General features: G+C 34.1%; 1 protein-coding gene and 1 pseudogene across 2 annotated transcripts in view; one reads left to right on the forward strand and one right to left on the reverse strand.

Annotated features, from left to right (window-relative positions):
• Positions 1-23,208, forward strand: part of LOC146587603 (small ribosomal subunit protein RACK1 pseudogene) — an 88,087-nt pseudogene that overhangs the window by 24,650 nt on the left and 40,229 nt on the right. The window lies entirely within an intron of this gene.
• Positions 1-23,208, reverse strand: part of SMCHD1 (structural maintenance of chromosomes flexible hinge domain containing 1) — a 71,123-nt gene that overhangs the window by 15,569 nt on the left and 32,346 nt on the right. Inside the window, exons 25-37 of the mRNA XM_085319278.1 lie at positions 22,626-22,853; positions 21,740-21,888; positions 20,554-20,642; positions 19,460-19,578; positions 18,562-18,729; positions 17,137-17,262; positions 13,255-13,334; positions 10,759-10,916; positions 4,367-4,482; positions 3,840-3,901; positions 2,602-2,689; positions 2,075-2,206; positions 468-617 (exon numbers count right to left, since the gene is read on the reverse strand). Coding sequence (XP_085175404.1) covers positions 468-617; positions 2,075-2,206; positions 2,602-2,689; positions 3,840-3,901; positions 4,367-4,482; positions 10,759-10,916; positions 13,255-13,334; positions 17,137-17,262; positions 18,562-18,729; positions 19,460-19,578; positions 20,554-20,642; positions 21,740-21,888; positions 22,626-22,853 — 1,665 coding nt within the window. The remainder of the gene's footprint in view (positions 1-467; positions 618-2,074; positions 2,207-2,601; positions 2,690-3,839; positions 3,902-4,366; positions 4,483-10,758; positions 10,917-13,254; positions 13,335-17,136; positions 17,263-18,561; positions 18,730-19,459; positions 19,579-20,553; positions 20,643-21,739; positions 21,889-22,625; positions 22,854-23,208) is intronic.

Consider the following 23,208-nt stretch of genomic DNA (forward strand, 5'->3'; position numbering starts at 1 on the left):
ACAAACTAGGTGAAATTTAATTACATACATATGAAGAGGTCAGACTAAATGATCTTAAAATATTAAGTCAGAAAAGTATTATAAGTAAAAAAGTAAAATATCACTAACAGTAAAGATTTAATTATAAATTAGTGAAGTGTTATATTTTAAGTTCCAATGAGGAAAAGACTTATCCTGGATCACCCCACATGTGCTTGTCTCTAACAAAGTTTCTCAATCTACTGGTCAACTTCCCTCTATTGTCAAGGATAATGAGTTTAAAGAATTAGTCCTTCATGTTTTCTGAAAGTCAGCAACCAGATAGAGAAGAAATAATTTATCTACATATCAGTAAGAGAAGGCTACAACATATGTTAACTGTCCACAAAACATGACTAGGTGCAAGATCAACTTTAAAACCGTAGAAAAATATGCTTCAGTAGATCTGTTGCTCATGGAACTAACCGTATTTTTCTTTAAGCACTTACAATTTCAGCTGATCCTCTGTCAAATGGAAACTCGATTGTACTGACTTTCCCCTGAAACTGTGGGATCTCTGTATCATCATCATTGGGGCTCTTAATTTTTGCTATTATCCTGCCAACTAAATCAATTCCAGTATGGTTATTATATTGGTCCTGTAAGTAAAAAGTTAAAGAAGTTAGCTTGGATCACTAATAGAAACCAAAAAAATTTGTTTATATGTACTATTACAACTAAGGATCACAAGATGCTTCTATTTTAAAATTCTTCCATAGTTTCTCAAATTCTTTTTTCTCTATTTGTTAATGAATATCTGAAGTTTGTTCTGTATCCGGGAAATAAAATCATATGTAACAGCAGAAGTTTCTCTTTCTATTGTTTCCCACTAGATTCTATTCTTGAAACACTTTCTTGTGTGGCAAGGTGGGTTTCAGTTGAGATGCCTGAGAGTGCACATGACATGTTTCATTTTGGGTCATTTGTATGGCATAAACCAAAATGCAATATATACAAAACAAGATATACGTGTCATATACTGAAAGGCATTAATTTACATCTTTGTTGTGAAGTTAATCTGCAAACCTGTGCAACAAGGTCAATCAAAAGAGAATTCAATGTGAAAGGGCAACCATGTATTTACAACATAGCAGAAAATTACACAACTTCTGCACCTTTGTCCACTACAATTACCAGACAGCATTAAAAGGAACATTTAGCATGCTGTATGATAAAGGTGAAGGACAGTAAAAACACAGAAGTTAGAGGCTTGCTTTTGTAGATACATCTGCATTTGGAGATTGCTCAGGATGTCTAGTGTGACCAAAATCAATCTTGTAAAAATTTCCATTGACACTGAGTCTATATAAAAAAAAAGCTTTAATGAAATCTATTTAATCAGATAACACTTTCTCTTCAATCACATGAACTGAAAGGATGCAGATCTAAAAAAATATTTTTGATAGATCAGCCGGTGTGTGTATTTTCATATCTGATTCATGTATCTTATACTGGATTGTTTGTCMATCTCCCCGTTCAAATCTGCCTGGACAAAAAGAAATAAGATTCCTGAAAGCCAAAAGTTGTGAACTATTTTGACTCTGTTTCCATCTCTCTCTGTATACACACACCAGTGTTCTCTCATTCTGTGGGTCCTGTGACGGTGTGGGCTGTCTTCTATTCTCTGAGGGAAAGTGGTTTTCTCTGGCAAACTGGTATTTTTCTTTTGGGTAAGGAGATGGAAGCTACCATCAAGAGAGGCTGGTTATTTTTAAATTTGCACCCACTACTGCAGTAACCCATAATTGTAAATTTTCAGTGCAACTCTCTTATGTTCTTAAATAATCAGGTAAAGATCTATTATTTTTAAGAATTATTTTAAGGGATTTTAAAAAATCTTTGAATAAGGTTTTAGGTTTCTTTTAATCATTTAAAATTAAATGAAAATTTAAATATTTTGACTATGTTCAATTACATTTTAACACCGATGATAGAAACAATATATATATATAAAATATGTTATATATATTATATATATTATAACAAAATTCATCACCTTTTTTTAAGCAAGCTTACATTGTTCACCAATTATGATTTTGTACGGAAATATACTTACCATTACATGGAGATGTAAATCCTTGACCAGTGTACGACTAGTAACAGTTCGAACATTGGAAACTGCTGGAGTGGCTGGTAAAGAATCGGGTAACAAGCGTACTGGGTCATTAGGTACAACTTCCACTATAATCTAGAAGAGGAGAAAACAATAATAAAATGAAATTTAAATAAATGATATAATTCAATGCAAGTCACCTGCACACAAAGGTTGCTCAAAAAACACTGAAACAAATGTATGTGAAGTTTATTGATAGTCCTGAAATAAACTGGTATGATTATGAAGCAGTTCTATTAGGTCACAAATTACTCAGTTTTATAATTTTTAGTTAAAAAAAAAACTAATAAAAACATATTTTGATAATCAACTGTTTGAAATCAGTCACTATTAAAATAAAAGCGTAAGTTTTTGCAAAGCTTGCAAGTGAAAGTATCGATATTCCAAATCTATGTAGTATCATAACATTTATCCTAGATGATTCTGTACTACATGTTCTTAGCTACATGTAATTAACTACAGAGTCAAACCTGGTCACTGCTGAGCATATTTGTCTTATCCATTGCAAAAGTAAACTGGATACTGTAAGTCCCCACTCTCTCGGGAATCACTTTATCCCTAAAAGTATCAAAAAAAAAGTCAGTCAATATTGAATTATACAAGGTATGCAAGAAATTCAAATCCTGAGTAGTCCTGCTAACTACTACTTAGAGTCCTGTTGAGGCATGAAGTACTTTAATACTCCTCCGCAATAAACTTTAGCAAGAATGTCACAAAAATCTCAAGAACTCTTCAAGAATATAGTTTTTGGTAACACGTATGAGGAAAGACTCCTTCAAGGCCTTATAATCTCTACTTGRCAGGAAGTTTATTACAACTCCATTATTCAGAGATCTGTCAGTCTACCCTGCTTTCACTTTCCATTGATTAATTCTCATAAAGCTACTGAAATAGAACACAGGAATGTTTACATTATCTAAAACACCAACAAAAGATTCACTTCAAATTTAATCATTTGGCCTGAGTTTACATAAAATCTGACTAGTATGTTCCTTCTCTTAGTGAAAGTACGAAGTTGCTAATTTGGATCATTGGTAAAGGCTGCGTATTTAACAGAGAAAAGGGGGAAAAAACCCTTTTCATTTGACCTTACAGCATTCTACAGTGCAGACTAGGGCAAAGAATCCCTAACATCAAAATATGAAGGGAAGACAGATGTCTGCACTTCTGCTCAYAGAAACATGACTTGTACAGAAGGCCACACAGAGATCTAATTTGCTGCAGTATTATGAAACTTTTGAGGAGATACAAACAGTGTCTAGCTAAGATTCAGACATTGCTCTGGGACGATGTCACTCCTAAACTGGTTAATGAGATTCTCGCTTTCAACACGTGGCATTATATCTACTGTGTGAGTAACAACAGCAAGTTGTTTCCTCTAATTTTGTTTGGAAAAGATAATATAGAAGTTTCCCTGGAATGTTTAACTTGTACAGATTACAATCTTTTTACAAGCTTTACATGTTTCTAATCATTCTAATATACTACCTTCGACTCCTTTCTTCTCTCAGATTAAACAAATATCAAAAGTATCTTGGAAGGATATAGTCCTCATATTGTATTATGCTAATTCCTGAACATTTCATAGCACTATATTGCTAAATCTTGAACAGATTGTCATTATCAAATATTACAAATTTTGTCCCTAATTCAGACTACTTTTTATAGTAAGTAGAATCAGTAATTATAAAAATATATGCCTCTGTACCTGAAGTAAAAGAAGCCATCTTCCTTGTCATCCTTCACTTTACTACAGCTAAATGTTGTAACCTGAGAAGAATGATGCAAAAAAGTTACTGAAACATACTAGAAAGTTAAAGTACCTTATTTGTAATATGCTATAAAGTCTTACTGATTTGCAGTAGTGATAGCATAAAGGAATCCAATGAAATCACCTATAATTTAGATGCTAGTTTTATTCTTAATCCTTGGACTGTTTTCTTTGCAAAATTCAAGGTGGCAAACTTTAATGGTCTCCCTACTATTAATTAGCTTCTGCAGAGTAGTAACACTGTTGTCATTACTGTAGTCAAGACTATTCAAATACCAGTACTACTTACTCTTAAAAGTAGCAGGGAAGATTTTTTTTAAACAAATATAATTGGTATGTAATACTTGGTATCTGCAGTCTAGAGTACTGATCCAAGTCAAATGAAAGGAAATTTCTACTGTGAAAGTATTTGTCCTAAACTTACATTTTGATACACATTTTGAAAACACATTTTGATGACTTACATCAATTGGCATTCTAGTTCCGCTGCTCTGTCCTTCCCACATTTTCATAGAAATTCGTGCTGGATTAATATTTTTAATAATGTTGTTGTCTTCAGAAAGAACACTAACCATGAAATCTGCAGAATAAAAGAAAAGATYTTGGGAAGATTTCAAGAATGTGTGTCTCAACCTCCTGTTCTGGAGGGAAAACGTCCACATTTTAAACAAAATCCAGATAAACAAATCCAAATAAATAATTCAAAACCAGACATGGAAAGCGTTCTCTGCCCAGTCCTGTGGCTAGACCAGGAAACAATTCTCACTTAAAACAAAACAAACATTGCTTTATCCAATGACAACTTAAAAAAAAAAAAATCTCAAAATTCAAGTCTCCCTTTCCCCGGTTAGCATCCTTATCAATACCAAGCCAGGCTGCTTCTTACTCTCAGGAAAGAACAATCATTAGCCAGTTAGGTAGTTGCTTCCTTGCTCCAAGGACAGGAAATCCAAATCTCTCTCTTCCTTCCTATACAAGTGCTTTAGTCACTGGACTACTGGACAAAGAGGCACAGTAGTTAGAAAGAGACAGTACCAACATCACTACCATTCTCCTCTTCTRTTGGCCACATCGTAGCAGAGACACAAGCTATGGCTCTGACATGGGCTACTTCTAATAGATTAGCATCACATACTTAAATCCTTTAGAAGCTGGATATTGGGACACATTTCACTCCTTCAGTTGCTATTGCCCGACTCTGCAGTCAAAATACTGGATGTTTAAAATCCCAATCAGAAACAACTAGTTTTTCCCAGCCACCCTACAGAAAGCTTAGCGGCCTAAAGAAAATGGAATCCAAATTAGGAAAAAGCTACCCGAAAACTGTGCATGAAGTACTTTGATACTATGTTAATGTAGATTTCAAGCATGTAGTGGAAGCTGCATTGTTAAATTAAAACTGAGTTTTACACTTTACACATGCAAGGATTGTGCTTTAATGTGTATGAAGAAATTCAGTATGACTTCCAAGATTACAGTGCCTACTTTTAGTGCATTCTATTTTGAGTTTATCAGTAAATCCAATAATTAGGATGTTAATTAAATATGAGGCTGTTAAGAGTTTTAATATCAAATTTAGTAAAATGTAGTATCAAATCCATTATCTTAGCTCCTGAAGAAGCTAATTTTCTTCCTCCCTCAAAACCTTGTTGATTTATATTATCTTTAAGTAAAAGTTTCTACTCAGTGAAGTATTTTCTAAAAGAGCAGAATTAGTACACCAACCTCTTCATACAGTTAAAGTTTTAGACACAGAAAAATAATGGTAACAAGAGACCACAGCACTTTACATATTTCTTTTCAACAGATCAGATCTCCTCACAAAGCAGAAAAGAGCTTAAAAYACAGCTTACAAATCTGTATTCGTATATGTGATAGTTGTGCAACCTTTTACAAATATGTATATGTATATACACCCACCCACATATGTACACACATATATATACACATACACACACACACACACATATACAAYGCACAAATACAGGCAAATAAATAAAAGATGAAAGAAGCAAGGAAACGTTGTGAGCACAAGTAGAGGAAATTAGGGGAATTTAGAGAAGAAGCAGGTAAGATATAGTTAAAATATATTCTCTAGCTATCTTACTCTGTACTGCAAAATGAAGCTTGAAACTCAATGTGGTTGGTCATATAACACTTCAAAGCAAGGAAATCTCTATGGTGAAAAGTAAAAACAAACAAAAATCCCCCCAAAGCATACACAAACAAAAGCTGACTTTTCTTATATTTGAATCAATAGAAATACAGTAATGTTGTCTATAAAAAGGAAATTACAGCATCAAGATTAAGGTTAAAATATTAAGAAGGATAAGAACACATTAGTGGGTTTTGGCAATACACAAAGCATTTGCTTTGATTTCTGAATTCCAGAAATGAAAGAGTTCAAGGCTTAAGCCTAAAGCACTGGAAATCTGAAGTTTATTTTTATTATTGCCAGAGAATTCATTCCAAGCAGCCTGTGCTTTGCTGAATTCCTATTTGGTGCCTCCATTTTTAAGAGGAGAAAAATATTCCATTACATAATATAGGACTGTTGAGGCCAATTTGATGTTTGCATAGCATTTAAAATTTTTTTCACAAGCAATTTTTGCTGTTCCAGTATACACAATTAGCAAAAAAATATTGACTGCAAAGATTATAAATGACATCTGATATCCTGCTATAAAAATATACACCCTTCATTTTGGGGTCAGAAACAGAACCTCCAAACAAATTTTAATTTTATTTATATCTGGAGCTAAAATTGCAATATTAAAAGGTGAAATATAAAAAGTGAAAAATGTTGAAATGTGTTTTTCTTTACTCTGTACTTACAGACAATAAATAAATATTTTTCCCTTTTTCGATGCCTCTCTCAAATTTATATTCATACTTCTTTCATATTCTTCACTCTCTTCCAATCTGAAAAATCCTTCACTGTCTAGTTTCCCTAGAAACAAAAGTTGTTCTGTATATGCTCATCTTTGCCACCACTTTCCGTAAGTTAACTAAGTCTAATATTTCCTTTTTGAAGACATTTGATTTATTTTGTTTTCACCAATATTGATTGAATCTATCTAGATTCTTAAACATTCAATATTCTTTCCATCTTAGCTGCCACAGATACTTTTAAATTTTATCAGTTAGCACTTTCTCCATTCTGACACCCTTTGACTTCTTACAACTCCGTTTTCTGCCTAAGATGCTGACAGCGGTTCACAAAAGGGTAGTAATTCAGAACAGCTTATTTTAAGAGCCTTTGGTAAAGAACCTTGTCAAAAAGTCTCTAAGAAATCAGGCGCAATATCAGCAGGATCTCTCACATCACATAGCTGTCAACTCCTTCAAACAGATTTGCACTTTCCTGCAAAAATATGTGAAGTTTCTACCCTGTTCCCATTTTTATATTTATACCTGTATCTGCTTAATTATATTCTTTATATTTTACAACAACTGCCCAAGACTGAAAACATACCTAACGATTTAAAGTTTCTCAGATCTTTTCCTAAGATTCTTATTAAAAACAGCATCAGATTTGCCACCTGAATTTACTCCTATCAGATAAAGGCCAAATTAAATGGGATTAGTATATATTAGCATATTAGTATATCAGAGTTAATAGCTCAGCAATTTAATACTTACATTAATTTATGGTGAATACCATTAGATATAGGAAATGTATATATATATATATATCATCAAATACTTCTAGAAGCCCTCTACTGAAGATTCAAATGTAAGACTTTTACCAATGACAGGGTGGGGGAAAGTACCAGTTTGGGAACTACTTTGCCCTCCTTGGCAGGGAGCACTGATAAAACATTTTGTCTGGCTTCCCACTGCAAACTTTGAAGCTCCTTTTATAACCTTGATCATCTCTTGGCTCTAAAAGCTACTGCAGGTTTTCCACGACTCACATATTTTTTGTTTTTGTTACTGAAGTCTTTTTTGCCTTCCTTAACATGATAGTAGGTTTAAAATGACAAAATCTATGTCATTTAGACAGGACTCCAGCTTTCTGGGGAGGATTTTCATATAACAATTTCATAAGGCAAATTGTGTTACTGCAAATTAAACAAGAGAAAGTTTGGAAGAAGGCCTATTAAACTCACATGCTTCATTGGCAAACTGAAGAACCAGATCTCCTAAAATTATCCTAGAGAAGACTGTTCTCTGTTGTATCAACAAGATTAGTTAACATAGGTCTAAATAATACCTCATTTTTTTTTTTTAAACATCTAGCCTTATTAGTTCCTCCTAAGCTTTTGTTTTCTAAGATAAAATATTGAGCCACTAGCTAAGCAGGACAGAATATTTCTCCTGATTCTAGAAGATGATCAGTTGCTTTTATGGATGCCTTGATAATTTCTAATCTCTTGAAATTATGGAAAAGAATAGATTAAGAAAAAAAATAAGGTCAGCACTACAGCTTATCCTTGCTGCATGATCCACAACAGTGATCTCTAGATCATTTGCCTTATGCTGGAAGAAAACAAAAGATATTTTGCTGCTTTAACCCTTAGAACAAACAAATGAAGTTAAAGGAAAAACTGAAGGAAGCATTAGACCAGTTCCCTTTCACATCGTTCATCCTGACATAGATGATACCTAGATGATGCCTGTCCTAGAATGCCAAAAATGACATTGTTTACCTTGAAGGAGAGGGAGGAAGAAAATTAATGCTTCTCCATGCTTTATTAGAATGTTTAGATGTTTAGAATTTTTACATTCTTTTAAAGTTTTTGGTGGACTCTCATATTTCAAACTTCTGTCTCTTCTCTTGTCCCAAGAGCCACCTCCTCCACAAGCCAGAACACCTTTCTGTTCACATTAATTTTAGCATGCTTGATTTATAAAGCCTATGTCATATTACAGTGCTCTTTTTAATTAGATTCACTTATTCATGTCTAAGTTTTCTTATAGGAGAAAGTAGAGATTTCAGATTCAGTTTCAATTTTAGGAAAAGATGCTTTCTCATAGACAAAACTTGCTCTTCTTCATCTGTTTTACTACTGTTACTGTTTGACCATTACTTTCCTCAAYGGGATATAAAACATGAGAAATGTTTTGTTTGCTTCATGATTCAGCAACCTTGGTTCAACAACAAAGATAAACCTCTCATGAGGGCAAAATTTTGGACCATCTTTGGCTTCCTTTCTATCAGTTCAGATTTTTATTTTGACTTTCAAAGGATTCTTATCTTCTTGAAAGGAAGAGTCAATTCTCCTAATTCCGCTTGGCTCATGTCAAAGAGAAGTCCTTTGTTACTGTTACATTGAAGATCACAAGGAAAAACATGCACGAACTATCTCAGATCATCTTTTGGGAAGATTGAAAGTTGAAACATGGTATTTTATTAAGGACAGAGAAGAAATTCAGTAGTTTTTCCACCTATAGACTGACATAATCAGTAATTTGGAACAAATAATTAAGAGCTTTATTATGATGCTTTCCAAAGATGATGTACATGACTTTGCTTTCCAAGTGTAATACAGGTATGGTTGTTATGAAGAACTGAGTACAAAATACTTGGCACATGACCATTAGTATATGCAACACAGAAGTCTAAAATGTTGAGATTAGAAAAAAAAGAGTACAGTTAGCCTGAGTATTCTTTGCAGAGTGAAAAAGAAGGGAAAGACACCCCAAAATACAAATAGAGATAAACAGGCAGGGACAGTAAATTGCAGGGAAAGCGATGGAAATTTGGGCACTTGCACCAGTAAGCAGAAGACTTATGCTTTGCTAGCTACAATTCCACAGAATCTCCAGTTTATCTCTTAGCCTCAGCAGCAAGAGTCAGCCATGCTTTCCAGAGCTCCAGATGCAGTGAATACAGGGCTTTCTTTTTCTCCCTATGTTAGCATTCTGTTGATTCCAGAAACTGCTCATGCTGCCTATAGTAAGCGCCATCTCTGAAAGGCATACATGACAATATTCAAATTCAACAATGTGTCTCAACATAGGTGATGTTTTCAGACTCATGCAAGGGAAGAAAAAAGCACAATTGTTGTTTTACACAAGCAGACAATCCAGCACAACATTCCGTTTGTGGCAGGAAGACGATGGAATAACAGACAGAAAAGGGGCTTATCTAAGACATAACTAGCTTCTTGATAGCAAATTAAGAGTCTTTCTTCAAAAGACTCTTTGATTAATGATTTCTCTAGGTCCTTCATACACATTCTGGTTGCTAAATAAAGACTTGCAAGAAAGATAGAGCTGCCACTGAGAAATCCTGGCATGCTGATAATGTTGTAGCTCTAAAGACGGACCACATTTAATTCATTAAATGTGATTCCTTTCAACATTTCACTTTTATTGGCATGACTGTCACAGAATAAATTTGAGTCCCTCCAGTGACTTGGTTAAGAATCAGAGTTGGTATTTTTGATCTGTGGGTAAGACGCACAGACTAATTAAGAGGAAAAAAATCATTCTGAAGAGAAACTTCAGAGTAACTAAAAACGAAAACATGAATCACTGTTATATCTGTTGCAGTAATTCAGAGATAAAGCATTACCTGAATGTGATTTTTTTCAATAAAGAAAATAAAAGCATGAGACATTCTTGATATCCTGTTAAACTGTATTCCACACTTACAGCAGACAGAAGAAAAAATTTTGACAAAGACAAAGGGTAACACAAATTTTAATCAATTACCTCCAGTTATATGTTTAGTTCCTGATTTTCTAAAGATGCAGCCAAAATACTAGCTGTGTTGCTCCATAAATACAGTATAATAGGAGATAGAAAGAACTGAAGGAAGTACGCTATGAGAATTATAAAAATAGTTTTTCATTGGTTTATAATGTCTTTGAGTGACTGACTTCTACCAGAAAGTCCCTTTACTTACCAGGGAAGGTACCTCCCGCTGGAAAAGAAGCATTTTTGTCATATTTAACATTCAAGTGGACAGGTTTCTCAGGATCAGGCAGGACATTTAATGTGATTGTAGGACAATTTAATGTACTCTTATTGTATGAGGCTTTAAGCTGTAAGGTGTGCTCTCCCCTGAAATAAACAGAAATCATAAAATTTGTTATAAATTACCCCTTCTAAAAAGATGGTTTTCAGCAGACCTCAATCTGAATTGTTGTAAATGAAAGCATAATAAAAAAAAATTTTTAAATCAGTTATCAGTAGTAAAGGACAGAAAAAATAGAAGTTTTAGTGCAAAGTTAGAAACAGCATACTTTTAGTGAAGTAAAAATCAATCTTTTAAGATATTCTAAATAGAATATCTTAAAATTAAAGATATTAAATTAAAATTAAATTTAATTAAACATTTAAGATATTCTTATGACAATAGCTTACTAAATTTAATTTTCCTTTAACATTTTATTGGCTTGATCATGTTTCATTGCCTATCTGTAAAATACTAGCAACTGCAGCTTTAAACCGCGAAAGATAGTAAGATGGAAAGCAGTCATAGCTAGATAAAATGCCATCTGAGGAGCATTCTGYTTTGGCAGTTTCTGAGGACTGAATCTGAGCGCAACCCAACATCTAGCAAAGTGCACTACAAGTATTTAATGACTTCACTGCCACCTAATAACTCATTTTTAGAGTACTAACAACTAGAAGCTTTTAAACAAAGTGAGAATATCAAAATTAATTGACAAGAGGCTGCATTCCCTAGCTAGTTTTGATTCTATAAAAAAGTAGGATGTTACCACTGAGCACAACTGTAACCTCCAGTAATTTAGTGCTTGCTAATATTCAGCAGCCTTCTACCAAGATGTGGGCATTATCACATACTGAGCACCATCAATTTTCTTACAAATGCAGATTAATATTCTAGGTCAAATTCTACAGATAGGAATGCAAAAATATTACCTGTCATAAAATGCTTCAAAAGTTACAGGAACGGACAAGTAATAGTAGCAGCTTCTAAGCTGCATAAAGCCAACCTTGTCTTGTAAGAAAAGCTCTTATGAAAGCTAACTTTTACTAATTTATTGCCAGTATTTCTCTCCTGAGCACWCGCTGGTTTAGAAAACAACTAATTATACCGAAACACTCAATACACATTCCTTTTGACCATGAGACCTGCTCTACAGCCAGAAGGTTAACCTCTACTTCTTGATCCCTGTCTGCCAGCAAAGAATGGTAGCATCCTCAAACACAACAAGACACTACTAAATCTAATTTGCAACAGTGATATTTTGGATTTCTGGAGAAAAAAATGTCTATAATAATGTCAAACTATTTAGATTCATCACTCATAAAAGCATGTTGATAAAGTCCCCCTCTTAAGTCTGTTCTACAAAATAAGAAATGAAGTGTAGCTTTCAGCTTATTTTCTGAAGAAAATACAACTTCGGTTATTCTATTTCCAGTTGAAATTGGCCAGCTGATTCATAGGGATGGAAATCTGAAAAGGCCAGAAAGAATGTGTGAAAAGCTGGATTAATACAGCTGAGGAAATGGAAATGCAGAAGACAGATTAAATCCCTAAAACTTTTTAAAAATTAGCAGGTGGCCAAAAGAAAAAGTTTACAATTATTTTCTTCCCTGAGGGAAAGATAGCCTTTCTATTCAGTGCACAGGTGCACCATCTACTCCAAAAAATCATCACATATACAACCCCAAAATAGCCATAGCCTGTCATGCCTAGCCAGTAAGTAGAAAATGCTGGAAAAAAAAATCAAATGTTATCTGGTAGGCCTCAGGGATGCAGGAAGTGGGTAGCAGAACTGTGGACATGAGGAAGATACAGAAATAACGAATTGGAACATTCAGATGGTAAATATGTGTGTAAGAGAAACCAGGGTGATTGAGATGAATAAGCAGGAGGCACAGGACACAAATCTACAGGAAATGAGGCTTTATTAGTTACACTGCTAATAAGAACGTATTTTTGGTTTTGGTTTCTGCTTTTTATCAGATTGGACATTTAACCTAACTTTTAAAAAAGCTAGTTATCACCTAGAGGAGGTGGGATTTCAACACTAAAAGGTGTTCCTGTCTTAAAAGCACTGTGTCTGGTTATGGTTCTCCGAAGGCTATACATTTTAAATGGCTTAAAAACACCACCTACACTCACTCGGTACAGCTTGGCAAGTAAAAGTTGTGTTTTACCATGACCAAAAAGATTCCCAAGATGCAGAAAATTAGAGCAGCAGCTTCTTGGAAGACTAATGGAAGAAGCTATTAAATTTTATTCAAATTAACACTTAATTTCTTAAAGATCACTATCTGGCCTTCCACCAGCATCTAAATAACCAATGTGTGACCTTGGCTCTAGGTGAATTCCTGGTATGTACTTTATGAAATGCGCAGCTTAAATACATCTAGCAAGCGACATTTCAGAATTCATTTGTTTTTTCATACAGTTTTCACTACTTACCTAGGTGCATGAATACTAATAACTCCCAGGTTAGCCCTACCATTTTCATCTGTTTTATGTTGCTGGCTTGAAGAAACAATCTGTCAAAAAAAAATTTTTTTTATTCTTTTAATGAAACAGTAGTAGTAACATGTCTTAGATTAGAATAAAATGTATACTTCCTTTGCCTGCATACTGCATTCCCATTTGAGCAGTAACTTCTTTTTTGGCTTTGCACTCTAAATAGATGCACTGTTATAAATATTACCTTAGGTTTCAGAATTTTCTCTGCCAGTCTTTGAAGAAAATCACTTTATCTGAACTGGGACAGTTTTGTTCATTAGTATGTGTAAACTGTTTATTCATTTAATTGTTACTGATGCTATCATCTTGTTCATAATAAAAGTTAATCCAAAAACGTTTTTAGATTTTAACACCTTTTATGAACTGCTTATTCCTTTCACGGTGTTTTTTCAAACTGCCTAGAGATTCCTGGGTAGCAAAACTTAAAAGAATGATACTATTTGAATAAAGACAACTAAAACATCTCCTCCTCCCCCATCCTACTCTCATTGCCAAAAATGTAAGACTACAAGACAATCTAGAGAAAAGTGTAATGACAAGTGATGAAGTATAGTACCTTATTAATCAAAACTTATTGACAAACCAAGAATCAAGCTCTACAATGTAAAGAATGGCATTTAACAAAATTTTAACGACGAGAGAGAAACTGCCAGTGTTGTCTTAGGATACTAACACAAATGCCTTACAGATCTTCTATTTTCCCAGCACATTAACTAGGCTAGATCCCAAGTTCATTGAAGTTAATGGAAATTCTATTGACTTAAAGGAATTTTGGCTGAACCTCACTGTTAGAAAAGAACATTCAGTGGTGTTCTTCAAACTGTGGTTTCTATGTGCATCCTGTTTTTGCTGCAGTTACTCCCACAGCACTGAAAGTGAAAACTTATCAGTAGTATCAGAGTCATCCTTTGCTTTACACATTAAATGGGACAGAATTTATCATTTCACTTTCTTCATTGACCACAATCTTTCAGAACTATGGACTCTGCAGCAGAAAGAGAATGCCTATCATCTTACAGAGACAGGTCACACTGAATCTTAAAAAATACTAATACACTCATAAAGTAAGTAAAAACTATTCCTTCCACAAATGTGTGGGTATGAGCGCTCCACCTTTGTCTCATCTATGAAATGCACTGTAAATGTATGAAAACAACCTCAGATAGTAGCTCTAGAAGACAGCACAGGAAGCCAYGGATACTTTCTGAATTCTTATGAAATTAGTTCTTTCCTCTAAAGAGGAAAAACAACTTTTTCAACAATGATTTCGACCAAGATTACAATGCAAATGTTTGCCATTATATGAATAGAATGGCATTAAATTGCTTTCCCTGTGTTATTTCAGCACAGATTTCAGAAAAAATGTGTCAAGTGTCCACTTACACAAAAAGTAATGTTTTCAGAATATCTGAGGTGGGTAACTTTCTTGCAGAATTATTTTCTTTCACAAAGAAAATATTTCACAAATCTCATGGCAGCAACTTAAGTGAATGAAGCTACTTTAGAAAAAAAAATTTGTGAAAGCTGGTTCATAATGGATCGGTTATGGAAGCATGAATTTATCCTACAGTGTCACCACAGAAAGGCAATGGCAAAAACAAATGTTTAATGGTTCAAATGGAAGGTAGCATTGTAAAAATATTTTGTTTTTACAATAATGAGAAAATTGTCAGACATTTCACTAACTCTCCTGAAGACTGCACCCAACTCAGAAAAGGATTTCTGTATTTTAAACTACAATACACCACAGAATTGAAAGTTTTAACCTTACAGGAACAGGTGTTGTTGCTTTGTGCATTTCCACTATTGGGATGCACATAAGAATTCAGAGACTTTTTGTTCATACACRTTCATTTAGCTTTGGACCTGTGGAGGAAACTGAAGTACTGGAAATGCAATCACAGGATATCAAGTATAGGAGACTTCGAGGGCAAGATGTGAAATACAGACAGCTTATCTGAGAATTCCTGTTCCCAGAAACTTCTCATTTTCTTTGGAAGACTGTCCATACAATCTATTGGAAATGCAAAGGCTCTGGACAATTCTCTGAAGAGATTCGCCAAGATACTCATTAAGATCTGATCCTTGCTTAGCAAATATGCAGTTGGTTGCTCTGCATATGAAAGAAGTATTTCTCCAAAATGATGCTGGTTTAATTGAGCTCTGGAGAAGAGCACTATAATAGATGCATTATAGCAATGATCCCCTTTGGCTTTAAGAATACCCTCTGCTGGATACATCCAGCTTGGATGAGGAGCGCGAAGACTTTCTAAGAGATGCTGCAGCATCCTTCTCCCTGAARGAAGGCTTAATATCTGAAACACAGAGCATGCCACCAGAACATCTCTTTGATCAGACAGCACAGCCATATAGTATTGCTGTCGAGTTTTTAGTCCTCTCAAGATCAATATAACTAGAAGCCTAGAGGAGACCCATTTGCCACCATAAACAGAGTAAGAGGGGCTAATTAAAAGCAATCCAAACTATGAGATAGGCTTCTGTTGAAAGAGCTTCAGAAGCATCAGAGGAAAAATTAAGATGTAAAGAAATTTCCTTTAAAAAAGTCTAGTATAAATAAGTAATAGGAGCAGTAGAGTTAAATTGGGAAAAACCTGGGACAGTGACATAGTTCTTGACTTGCGAACAAAAGAAAGTTCTTGGCTGCTGTATATTTTAAGACCAACTGAGGTATGCAAATACCCAGCAAGCAGAAATAAAGACAGACCAAGGCCAGTCTAGCATTAAAGATCTCATGTCCAGAGATGGATGAATATACACTGTATTGATAATACATATGTAGGCAAGTGCTCACTGGTGGAAGTGATGTACTTCAATAGCTGCCAAGGTATATCTGATTTGTGTCTCTCTATCAGACAGGCATAATGACCACAAACGAACAGAGACATARCTGAGAGCCATAACTAAGATATGAATATTAAAAGTAGGTTAGTAGGCAAAAACTAAAAACTCTCACAGATTGTTGTGATACTGATCATTTGGCTGATTTGGGAAAGACACAGCCTGAAAGTTTCTGCTCGAGATGCCTGCTTCTCCAAGAAGGATAATCCTTCCTTAATATCCCTAAATTTGGAAGATAGCAACAAATCGCTGTTCAATTCAATATAACAGCCTCTGCAAAGATACTTAAGGAATCTTCATTTTCAACCCCCCAATAACAAGAATGAAGATTTTAATAACAGAAGTAATCTGTCAAACTACTTTCTTAGTATAGACTTGTGTGCAGACCATGTGGCACTCAGACTAATGGAAAGGATTGAAAGTGCTTAAATCCAGGTTAAATAAAATGAATTGAAACAATGAAGATTATGTTGCTAATGTTCTTCACAGAGATAAATAAGTACCAATCAAAACTATATTGTTTGACATGCAGAACAAATGCTGTATATTCAGGAATCACAATCAAAGAACCACTGGATAAAATGATAAATGACACAGTTGCTGCTTCAAAGCATATCTTTACTGTTATTCAGCAAATTAATACAGGTAAATGGCAGGGGGAAGGGATTACAAAGAAGTTTCAGAAAATCTAACATGTACACAAATTACACTTGGATATTGTACTATCAGAACTTCATATTTTTGATAGTGATAATAATATAGAGCTGAGGAATCTGTCATGGGAACATGGTATAATGTCATCAAAATTACTGTAGTAAGAGATTAATTATTCTGTTGTATCCTTACGATACTTTATTCGTTTTTCCAAAAATGTCTCAAGAAGAAAGAGAATGTAGACATGACAACACAAATTTATGTGCTTTGATAAACGGAGGTTCACATAATAAGACGTATGCTTACCTTTAAGTTGCCAGCCTTTATAAGACTGATTTTGACATTTGGTTCAGGAGATGGATTTCCCCACTGATCACACAGTTGAACTACAAGGGGCTTCTGCAATTCTTTACCATTAATCACTGCAACAGGCTGGAAGAGATAAAAATGCACCATTTCATTTTATTTTAGGTGTATCAGACATTCACAGTAGCTGGTCAGGAATCCCCAAAGTGATAGAATCTACTTTTTCCCTACCATTTGCTTTCCAAAATAAGTAGGCAATGACAGAGTTGCAAAACTCCAGGAAGTTATTTCCATAGTTCTGCCATTCTCTTAACATTATAAAATGCACTGCTTCATTTGAATTGTATGCCTTACTCATGCTGATGTGACTAAATGTAAGGACATGCTTCTCAAGGAGCTTATCAAAGACAGCTTGCTTGTTATAGAAAGGAGCAAAATGTTTTAAGATTTAGTCTTCTGATATACCTAGACAGTTTTATAGAGATTGAAAATATTTATGACACTCCCTGAACTTTGTTTCACTTTTCCTTTAAGAGCTTCCTTCTCCATCTTCCAATACTCCCACCTTTATTCTTGTTTTCTACTCAGAGAACCAAACCTGTGTTTTACCTGCCTCTACTCTCCTGTTTTACTTTCTATTGTGACTTCTGTGTGATCACTTGAACAACCAATGTAAACATTGAAAAATAAAAACACTGCAAATGGCTAGAGGATACCAAAAACCTCCATCCTTTTTGTTTGACATAACTGGTGTACCCCTTCACTTTCTGATTGTAACCTTGTTTTCAATTCTAAGTAAGGTTGGAGTTGTCTTTCCACATTGTTAGCTTCAAAAATAAAACCCAGAATGAGAGAGAGGTGAACTGACAACTATTTCTACCGTTAAAGACAGTATTTGGCAAACAGCAGTGGAAGGTAGATGTTGGGATTCTGTCCACAGTAACGTTGCTCCATAAAGGAAAATAAAAAGGCAGCATATTGTAGAAAGAGGACTGGGGCAGAATCAATTGCACAAAAATTTAAGTATTAGATATTATTATATTATATACTTAAGTATTATAAAGTGCTGTAAACAGACACGTAAAAGATAGATTACCCTAACACAAATTTACTTTTAAAGGCCATTGTAGTTAGTCATCTACTGTACGAAAAAGGCTTCACATATACAGTCCCAAATAAATATGCCTACATGATCACGCTGGTTGCAAAATATTTAATCTTGCTTATGCTATGTTGTCCTGTATAAAATAAAATAAAATTAAAATAAAATAAAAGTGTCTCCATATTCTGGCAATTTTCAGGAGCACTATATTAAGAAACCAGTGTTTTCTTTTTTTCATCTAATACTCCAAAAATCTCTGGAAATAGAAGACCTGCTGATTAGCTAACCCTTTGTTTTTTCCACACAATAACTTTTGGACTTACCTTTTCTAACTCTGGCCAATCCACAAGTTGAAATTTAGCAGGGGATCCTGCAATTAAATTCACTCTGAGAAAATCGGAAAATTCACGCCAAGCAAAGCACAATTCTTTGCTTCCAGGTAAACTCGGTTTAAACCGAATACCTTTGACTCTCATTGTTAGTGTACTTTCCTATTGAGAAATAAAAATAGGATTCTATCAAGAACAAAAAAGCGAAGTTAACTTGTTCATTTTTTCAATACAATATTTTTATTATTTATGCATACTGGAATCTATTTGCAATTTTTACTRTGAGAAATTGAATTAAAAAATAAACCACAATTAAATCTTTTTCCTAAATTTGAAAGGATTTCTTGTGCAAGAAGTGATCAATTTCAAAGTTATACATTTCTCAGAAATCTATTTTTCACTGTATAGGAAATTTTACTTAGTTATATACAGTATCATATTTTAAAAGGTATAGACCACATTTTAATTTAAATTAAGCTAATGCAGACAACAGCATCCATAACTCCCCATGCTGCTTCAAAGCATAAAATCAACTATATCACCATAAATCAGAACAGAACATTTAAAAAGCAGGTAGAAGAAAACAGAGAGAAAAACGGAGGAAAAAAACAAAGCAAACTTGGCTAAAGTGTGACGTATAAAACGAGTCCACTCCCACATTGTATAGYTGCAGTGATGATAAGGTTTTTAACAGATGCTATTCTATACCTTAGAACAGGAYCACAGAATTTTAATGCTTTAAAACTCAGTTTCTCATAGCTTATCAACTGGTGTTTAATTAGACTATCTTTCAACAGTTTTGGTTCAATTCTGCATGAAAATTAAGATATATAGCACAGATAGGTCATAAAGAAAGAAACTATATCACATCTTAGAAATAATTATGAAATACCTGCCAAGTTATTTTCAAATTTGATTTATCAAGTCCAGGCCCAGAAACTCCCAGAGAATTTACACAAGAGGATGTCACTGTCTGAACCTGGTTTCCATACTGATCTGTAATCATGACATCTATTTAAAAAGAAGTTGATTATTAAAACAATTAGTAAGAGGAATATCCCATTAGCTGCTTTAATGAAAAATTACACAAGATATGGAATATAAATGTACACAACACAAACACGATATGGAGAAAATCTACATAAGTAGCAAATCATAAAAAGTACATGAATATAGTCATATCACACAAAACTTTGTGCTTTCCTCTTTCTTTGTAAAAAAAAAAAAAAAAAAAGCTTTCTTTCTACAAAGAGGCTGTTTTATAACCTCTTAGATACAGTCTGTCCTATGTGCCTTTCTTCACTCACACAAAAGATTTTTATGCCCCAAAATATCATAAGTAGTTCTAATTTCTAGAATTTACCTAAATACAGCTTATTAGAAGTAATTGACACATTCAGAGAAGCAAAAATATTGCATACTACCCAAAGAAGAAGAAATATGTAATTTTTCATCAACAGGCATAAATACCAAAACAAAAAAGTGCCAATACTGAAACATTTTTATTTTCACAGTGTGTAGAAAAATCTCTCAGTCAATGTCCGACCTCATATCCAAACAGTAACCGTATACAGAAACTGAGGGAGGATGAGAAGACTGATCTCTACCATGACTTCTTAGGCTGAAGCCTTAACTTAAAAATATTTCACTTGGAAAACCAAGTTCTTGAGATGATCCGAATGCTCTTCTGACTTTCAAGGTTTCAGAATGCACAATCTTAACAAAATCTCATTACCAATTTGAACTCCAGAGGGAGGACTGTCCCAGTATACAAATTTAGAGGTGAATCATACCAGAGAGTTAACTAAATAAACATAAAATGATGATTACAGAAGTCTGATGATCATTCCCTGAGCGAGAATGTGAATTTCTTTTATTTTATAAAAGCAGAAGATAATTCACTCTTGATGCCATTAGTATACATAACAAAGTGCAGAGAAACAGAAACATATCTTGCAACAAAGCGAAGGATATGTAAACACTCACCAACTTCACCTTGTAGTTCTTCACCCATCTGCAATGTGTTTGGTCCTTTTAATTTACATTTAATGTGTTTGGGTTCATCAGGAAGTGGTCTAAGTTAACAAATGAAAATTGATTTATAATCATTTTCATGAAGCTAATCACTTAAAACACATCAGCAGTTATAAAAAGCATAAAGTAGTTATCATTCATTTGCAACTGGGATTTTTAGTAATTTTATCCTTGCATATATTTAGAGAATCAAGTCTCACATGCATACATGTTACATAGTAGCCTTCCTCTCAGTCTTAGCAGGTGGAGCTTATCAGAGACTGCTTGCATAATGAAACATAGTAGTGTTATACGACTTTATCAGTTTTTCTCTAGTAACTTGTCTACCAATATTTAACACAGATCAGAGTCATAGCCAGATAACAGAACAGAATTCAAGTCCAGACTATTTTAAATCTTGAAAAAACATCTCCAACACCTTTAAGCCAAGGTAACATACAACTGTCTACATATTAAATATATATTTTAATATAAAAATGATTATAACAACATTAATCCTGATACATATGTACAGAACTATCACAGTCTTACTTGTTAAGGAAAACATTTGCCGAAGTATTAAGAATCTAATTATAGCAAAAATAGATTAAAAACTTAGTGTCCTCCCCAAAAAACAAAACCAGAGCATTATAGAAATAGGAAACAGGAAAGGAAAGGAAACAGGAAAGGAAAGGAAACAGGAAAGGAAAGGAAACAGGAAAGGAAAGGAAACAGGAAAAATATCAAATTTCCATTTTCCCTTTTGCTGCAATAAAGGGGAAGTGATCAGCCTAAGTTAACCCTAGCACTAGTCTCTCCAAAATATTTTCAGGGTGCTTTTAAACCATCTCGGCTTTTTCTTCTCTTTACTTGATGAAATTTAACATCCTCTATATCCTGGCTCCTGAAGATCAAAGAGTTACTTGAGATCTAAGAATTATCTGGCACAACGTTTTTGACTCCTTTACTGTGTTTAGGGTTAAGAATTATGTTGGTAACTCTAACAGTCATGGGAGAATGACCTTCCAAGTTAATTTGCTCCTTTGCCAACTGACTTCATCATTTCAGTTTTCGTAGAAAGATTTTTTTCCCCCAAAGCACAATTCTACAGTTCTTGGCCAACAATACCTTTCATAAAGTGTGTTTCAAATGGACAAACCTGACTGTAAATGCACTCTCCAAAGACACGTGATCATCAAGATAAGTAATAAGACAGTAACGTACATCTTTTACTGACATTGGTACTTTCACATCAGGTAATAAACCCTGAATCAAACTGTCTTTGTTAATTTTGGGTGTCCAGTTAACCTGAAATAAAAATTTCTTAAATTAATCAAAGCTAAATTATTAATCAATAGCTACACAACACATCCATGGTCATTCAAAGCATGCTGAAGCTGAATACAAGTAATCGAAGCTTTCAATGAAAGCCTGAGCTTTCTGAGTTCCCACAATAATCAACACTAATTGCCTAAGTACAGAAATTTATTTTAAACAAACCCAAAACACACACCATGTTTCCTTCAATGCATCTTTATGCGCTAGCAAAGATCTGACAGAGAAAAATGTTAGAAGAAAAAATGTACCACAACTGGTGGAGCTCTGCCTTGGTATCAGGCTCCACATCTGCACTTAGATGGAGGGATAAGACAGATAATGAAATCTTCATGAAGGAACATGCCTGTTCAAGCTTTCTAAATGTTGGGAAAATTCCGCATCTGAAGAATGCTAGCTAAGGAGGAATTACTTACTGTATTTAAAAGAGCTGGAAATTGCTAAACCTGCTTTTCATAATATTATCCTAAGGTATTTTTAAACATTTTATTAAATGATCTTATCTCATTAGACACATAATTTTAATAAATTGATCTTTTAAAATCTTTAAGCAGAGGGTAACGTTCACACGTTTATTTGTACAGTCTTGGAGAACATCACTTGGAATGGTAGTCTGACGCCTACAGATTTCAAAGAATCAACCTTTTGCTAGGAACACATTGTACCCTCCACCTCCAATATTATACTATTATTTATTCAGAAATACTAACCTTAATTTTTTCTGCCACAGCTGGAGTTATATGTATTTCCCTTTCTCCTTCATCATACATCTGAAATATAAGGTTGTGCATGACATCTCCAGCAACCCAATTAATTTCATCCTGATGTTTAATTTGAATAGCTTTTTGTCCATCCATACTTAAGACCTGCAGTCTTGCAACATGACTGCTAGGAAGAAGTTTAATAATCTTTTCCACAGGTGGCACATCTTTACAACTCTATGCATGGGGAAACAAAAAGACATAATTAAGACATTAAATACACACACATATATCAAGCTGGTGAACACTATATCCCTCCATCCAATAGTTTACTGTGATCAATAGATCAATTATTCTGGATTATCAGGTGTCCAAGTATGAAGTCAGAGTCTTCCTATCAAAAGTAAATCCAAAGGATAAACTGGAATGCTTGTAATTTTTTAAGGGACACTGGACTTTAAGTTAGCTATAGTTTCTGGAGAACGTTACCATGTCTATTCTGACTCTATATGTTTATGTAAGGAAGCAAGTGGTCAGAAGTAGCCAGGGAGGAAAGAAGGAATGTAAATTCCCAGAAACACTTAAGGAATTT

Source organism: Rhea americana, unplaced genomic scaffold, assembly GCF_003343005.1.
Source record: "Rhea americana isolate MKP2758 unplaced genomic scaffold, rheAme1 scaffold_58, whole genome shotgun sequence".
Lineage (NCBI taxonomy): Eukaryota > Metazoa > Chordata > Aves > Rheiformes > Rheidae > Rhea > Rhea americana.